The sequence below is a fragment of the Homarus americanus genome, unplaced genomic scaffold, assembly GCF_018991925.1.
Source record: "Homarus americanus isolate GMGI-L3 unplaced genomic scaffold, GMGI_Hamer_2.0 scaffold16430, whole genome shotgun sequence".
NCBI lineage: Eukaryota > Metazoa > Arthropoda > Malacostraca > Decapoda > Nephropidae > Homarus > Homarus americanus.
This window is the reverse complement of record NW_024729259.1, coordinates 9,207,511-9,213,543: the sequence shown is the minus strand read 5'-3', so window position 1 is coordinate 9,213,543 and position 6,033 is coordinate 9,207,511. Positions and strand designations below refer to the sequence as shown.

Genomic DNA, 6,033 nt, shown 5'->3' with positions numbered 1-6,033 from the left:
CTGAAGATGTCTTGAATAAAGACGAAAGCTAAGGTACTCCGTTGTTTCCATCTTCCCGTGTGATTTTATCAAGATTAACTTATCCACGTTGTCATTGTGGATTTACATGAAATATATATATATATATATATATATATATATATATATATATATATATATATATATATATATATATATATATATATATATATATATATATATATATATATATATATACAGTACTGTATATATATATATTCACAGTAGTTATAAAAATAAGGTAAAGATTAATTCAAGGACAAGATAAAGGATTCCACACAATCAACTACACCTAGACCCCGACTTACGACGGTGTTAGGGACCCAAATCCAGGTCGTAAGTCCGACATAGATAAAAAAAAATCTACAATGAAATACAGTACAGTAAAAGTAATGAATAATGATGAATGGATACAGTACAGTGAAAGTAATAAATAATAAGGAATGGATACAGTGTGACTGAGCACTTAACCTTTAATGTACTCAGCTGAATGCACATGGGGCCCCCATAATTTTCTAATTATACATGGAGACTACATTAACTGGAAACTTTTTGGTATAGAAAATGCGTGTGTCATTTTGAAAGAAAAAAAAAATTCTGCGGCGGTCGTAAGTCCCGACGGTCGTAAGTCGGGGTCTAGGTGTGTGTGTGTATATATATATATATATATATATATATATATATATATATATATATATATATATATATATATATATATATATATATATATATATATATATATATATATATATATATATATATAAGGGCGATTTAGGGGAATTTTAGGAGTGTTTCTGATTTTATGCATTTTTTGGCTTTACTTTGTATGTACTTTTCTGTGAACTAGAACCAATTACCCAATATCCCATTGAAATAATGGATTCGGTGAATGAAAGACTCTGTGGAACGAATTGTGTTCGTTAACCGAGTAAATGGGTATCGTTAAAGTAGTATACCTATATTTTTTTTGTATACAGCGAGATGGTCTTAATTCATGACCATTGTTAAAGCGGAATATCGTTGAATGAGACACCATTTATCGAGGTTTACCTGTACTGTAGAATATTGGTGTTTACTTTTTATTATAAAATTTAATCATGCCTTGAAAAAATATGGAAACTATCTACTGTACAGTATTTAAAGTGATTGACTGAACTCCATTAATGTTTGTCATTTGTGTTTGCAGGCCCTGGTGCCAACATGAGCTACCTGCCTCCATGGGCACCAACATCAGGGGGAGGACATTATCCTCCTCATATGCTCTCCCCACACACTACTACCACATCTCCACATTCACCTCACACTTCACATAGTACAACTCAGCCAAACACCTCTGGATCAGTGTATCAGAATCTCTCTCCAGTTGTAAAAAGTATTTCACCTGCAAGTGTTTCTGTTACACAGTCTAACAATACACCCAAGTCATCTACTGTCCCTTCCACTGGTTCTTCGTCATCTCCCACTTCAGTGCCCACATCTGCTCCATCGTCAGCATCTTCAATTTCTATTGGTGATCAGTATGAGCCCCAGGGCTTTAAGCGGCCATATACACCTCCACCAAAACGTCCTGACTTGGGAGATGGACTCAAGACAGAAAATACTAGTATGGGTGACTCTCCACCTCCTGAAATGCTACTGGCTCTGGCAGGACCCAGCTCTCTCGATCTCAAATCCCCTAGAAAGTATGTTAGAAGGTATGGCTTTGTTTCATATAAAACTTCATGATTAATTAAATTTCTATTTAACTTCCGAGTATTTTAGTATGAGAATTTTGTTTTAACATTCTAATAACTGTATATCAACCAAGAAAAAGAAGAAAATTATTAATTAAATTATGTTACATGTGTAGATAAAGAGATTTTTGAGCATGCAATACTTTCAGGTCACCAGGAAAATATCCAGCACCAGAACAGTTAGCTAGTCCAGTTATGTTCTCGTACCAAGGTAGAGGAAGACCTCGGAAAAATTGGACTCATTCTACGGTGGGGAATTTTTAAACTCCTGTATAGTGTTATGCATTTTATTTTCATTAATCATAATGTATATAAAGAACCTGAATCTAACTGCCAATGTTACCCATGTTTTGCAATACCCTTTTTTTTTTGTATGTGTCCCATTAAGTCCAGTTAATTTGTAAACAAATATTTTCAGGGATTGCCAACAATGATTCCTGTGACTCATCCTCCAATGCATCCAGTGTCTGTAGATGACCCAGATGATGAGGAGAATAAACCTTTTAAGTGTAATATATGTAAAAAGGGGTTCAAACTTAAAGGAGGACTAATGCAACATGAAAGAACACACAGTACTGATCGACCCTATGTGTGTCCAGATTGTGGCAAACTTTTCCGTCAGCCAACTCACTTGCAGCAGCATATTCGAATCCATACAGGAGATAAACCTTACGATTGTGCTTTTTGTGACAAATCGTTTAGACAGAGAACAATACTGAATCAGCACTTGAGGATTCATACAGGAGAGAAACCTTATGTATGTATGGAGTGTGGAAAACAGTTCAGACAGAAAGCAATTCTTGATCAACATTTCAGAACACACTTGGGTGAGAAACCATATGCCTGTCCACACCCATCTTGTAGAAAACATTTTAGAGAGATGGCAACACTCATTTCTCATATGCAGTGCCATAAGGATGTGACTGATCCAAGAATTGTTCTTCAGCAAGCTAAACGGATGATTAAAGAGGAACAGAATGATGATGTAAGATTAGGCAATCAAGGCCGTGAACATGATGGGTCTGACAGGAGAATAGGACAAGAAAGGGTAGATCAGGATAGAGAAATGGGGGAAAATAGAGGACTGGGACAAGACGGTATGGGACAAAACAGAATAGGTCAGGAGAGAGGGATGGGGCAAGATGTAATAAATCAAGATAGATCTCACGGACAGGACCATAGAGAAAGTGTAGGCAGCAACTCTGAACAAGGTGGATATCAGGGGAATGGGGAGCAAGTTCGACACGAACACCGCTCCTTCCCTCTTCAAAGTGCATCCAATAACAGTTCAACTCATAAGTCACCTCATTCTCTGCCAATGCATTCAAACACAGATCAACAGAGAGAGAACTCTTCAGCCCCACCACATTCACAACCACCATCAATTTCTCCAAATATGATGCCGACTCCACAGATGGCTATGACTAACTTGATTCCATACCCACACTCAATATTTCCAGCAACATCTTACATGATGCCTCCACCTGACCCAAGACAGTACCACCCACAAAATCAAGGACAGCATCCATCTCGGCCCAACCAGTGACTTTGTTATAAAATATATATAAAACAAAAATGTCCTTCAAGTTTGTCATACTTATTTTGAGTATTACAGGTGTATTTTATGGCAGGTTAATGTGACTGTAAATTTAGAACTATGCAATAAATATGAAAACTTATAAAGGACTAATATCATGGAACTTATGAGCAAACCTTATAAATGCCTTTACTTCCTAAGATCACATTGATTATCGAGCATCTTGGTTATTGTCAAAATGTGCCTGTATTTGGAATTATTATGTTGATGCAAAGTGAACTGTTAGTAGATGAGTGAACCATAAAATAACTTAAATATATTTAATATTAGAATGTGAAGTTGTTCATCATTATGTTTCTTGTCAGCTATAACTCAGATTTGGGGATTATTCTAATGTAACACATGAGACAGAGTTTGTGATTCAGAAAGATTTTTTTAACACAACTTATTTATTTATTTTTATATAAATATAAAGTCACTTCGCACTTTCATTAATATTACTTGTGCATTCTGTTAGGCTCAATTTAAATAAAGGTAGAAGTTCCTAGGAAAAAGACATTATTTGAAAAAAGAAAACAAAAATTTGAATTTATGAGAGCAAGCATATGTTAACATTGAGTCATTAGATAGGGGTGCTGTGTCTAGTTATTTACATCTTAAGATTTTTTCCACCATGGTAGAAGTTGTTAATAATTTAAACTTTTGTTAAAAAAATAATTAAGTCTTGTGCATAAAATGTAATAAAAAATGTAGTGTATGTACAGTAGGTTTATAGTGTTTCTTACAGCAGCAACATATTGACTACATCTGCCAAATATTTTACAAAACACATTTTTCTTAAGAGGAAAATGTTAGATATATTTAAAGAGAAGTTGTAGGCATGTGTGCCCGGTGCATAGGTTTGAACACAGAGAAAGTAACAGTCTGCATGTTCTGCCTCATTCTTGAATAATGGTTGAACCTTCAACAAAAGGTATAATAATATATATATTTTTTTTTTAACCACAATATTATGTTGAATGCAAGAGATGTGACATTGGTATCGGATTATGCAGTGTTACTTTCTTTGTGTTCTGTCCTCAATTTTATAATGTCAATAAAAGGGTATGGTTGCTTAAATGGGCATTAATATTTATTGATGTACAGTATACTTTGTTTGAGTGAGCATGCCATGGCCAAGCAGATCTTTGTAGCATAATGCAATACAAAATGTGTCTCCATATAAAATTGCAGCAGAGATCTAGTTTCATAGTTGCAACTATAGTCTGTTTCACAAACTGTTTTGTTTTATATTATTTATTGAGATTTTTAGTTGTAAATGTTCAGTTGACCCTATTTGTGAAATGTGCTGAATATTTAAATTTTTATAGTATTTAAATATAATGGAGATCTCATTTTCCATATGGCTAAGTTGTCAAGCAGCATAAACAAATTGTTGTCGCATGTATTATTTTCGATTATCCATTATATGAAGATGAGGGGCATTTATTTGAGAAAATTGGCATAAATGATTGCTAAACTAATGACTTAAATTCTCAGAAGTGGATCACCAGATATGGATAGATTAACTGTTGTGGTTTAATACAGTTACTGTATCGAGAAAAACAATGGTATTTTGACAAATAGCTAAGTTATTGTGACATAGGAAGAGACCAAAGACTAGGTGTAATAAATAAAGGCTGATGTGAAAAGCCAAATGAACTGTATACTGTAGGTATAAGCCTTAAAATCCGGGACCCTTAGGATCAACAGCAAACTGGTTTTGAGGATTTTTAGGTTTCCTGGGTCCTAGGTCATTCATATCACCCAAAGAACTACCAGTAGACTTTGTCAAGTTTTGCTTCCACAGACACTCACATGAACTGAGTTGAACATCTGTTTTACTTCTTAAGTAACAAAATAAAGAACACATAATTGTATGTTACTTTAAATAGAAAAATTAATTTAATAGTGTTTTTTATAAGTCGAGAGTTGCCTAAATAGATCAAGTTCACACTGTTTATTTATGTCTGACTCCCTGCAGCTTCTGTGTGTAGAGACATTTGTAAAAAGTAAGAGAGTTCATAAATAATTATTGTCCGATTGTATAAATAACCTAATACCTTGATTATCTTTATGTATACAGTATAGTCTGCATTTACACGGTCAATTGAACCCGTGGAGAACCGCGTAAAACGAGAAACGCCAGAAATGAAATAACAGAACATATGGGATTAATTGAAATAGAGATCCGACTCCCAAACTCCACTTTTTCCTACACAATACGTACATAGTAATGTAATAAAATAGTATCTTAATTTTATGATGGTATGCACACACACATAATATAGAAGAGAAATATCAATAAGAGAGAATAATATATCGTACCAGGTAAAAGAAAATCAAGGTTAACACTCACATTAGTAGAAGAGATGGGTCGTGCATACTAGATGGGGCTGGTTCCAAGGCAGAGGGCAGATTACTGGCCCCTCAGGTGAATCACCATCACTATCCAATTATGGTTCTCAGGGCCTCCCTGACAAACCCTCAAAAGTCACCATCACTGTCACTATCACTGGCTTGGGGCTGGCTGTGGTGGCTGCGGCTAATAGTCAGTGATGCTACGCTTTATTGTGCTGAGGTTGATGTGGTCGGATACATCTGGATGTACTGCCCATACTTTGATCTAGAAGGTTATTGAAGACTTCATACCGGTGATTGACATGGTCTTTTGAAAAGGTGAGCTTTAGTTTCTCGCAAACTCGA

General features: G+C 35.0%; 1 protein-coding gene across 2 annotated transcripts; it reads left to right on the top strand.

The window, feature by feature from the left end:
- Positions 1-1,171: 1,171 nt before the first annotated feature.
- LOC121866520 (zinc finger protein 8-like) lies at positions 1,172-4,288 on the top strand. Of its 2 annotated transcripts, none has more exons than XM_042366285.1 (3): positions 1,172-1,712; positions 1,901-2,000; positions 2,170-4,288. In XM_042366285.1, exons 1-3 carry the CDS (start codon positions 1,219-1,221, stop codon positions 3,295-3,297), a joined length of 1,722 nt encoding a protein of 573 aa, XP_042222219.1. In that variant the 5' UTR covers positions 1,172-1,218; the 3' UTR covers positions 3,298-4,288. The 2 variants fall into 2 exon arrangements, with proteins under 2 accessions (XP_042222219.1, XP_042222220.1); XM_042366286.1 differs by having other exon boundaries at positions 1,173-1,700.
- Positions 4,289-6,033: the final 1,745 nt, after the last annotated feature.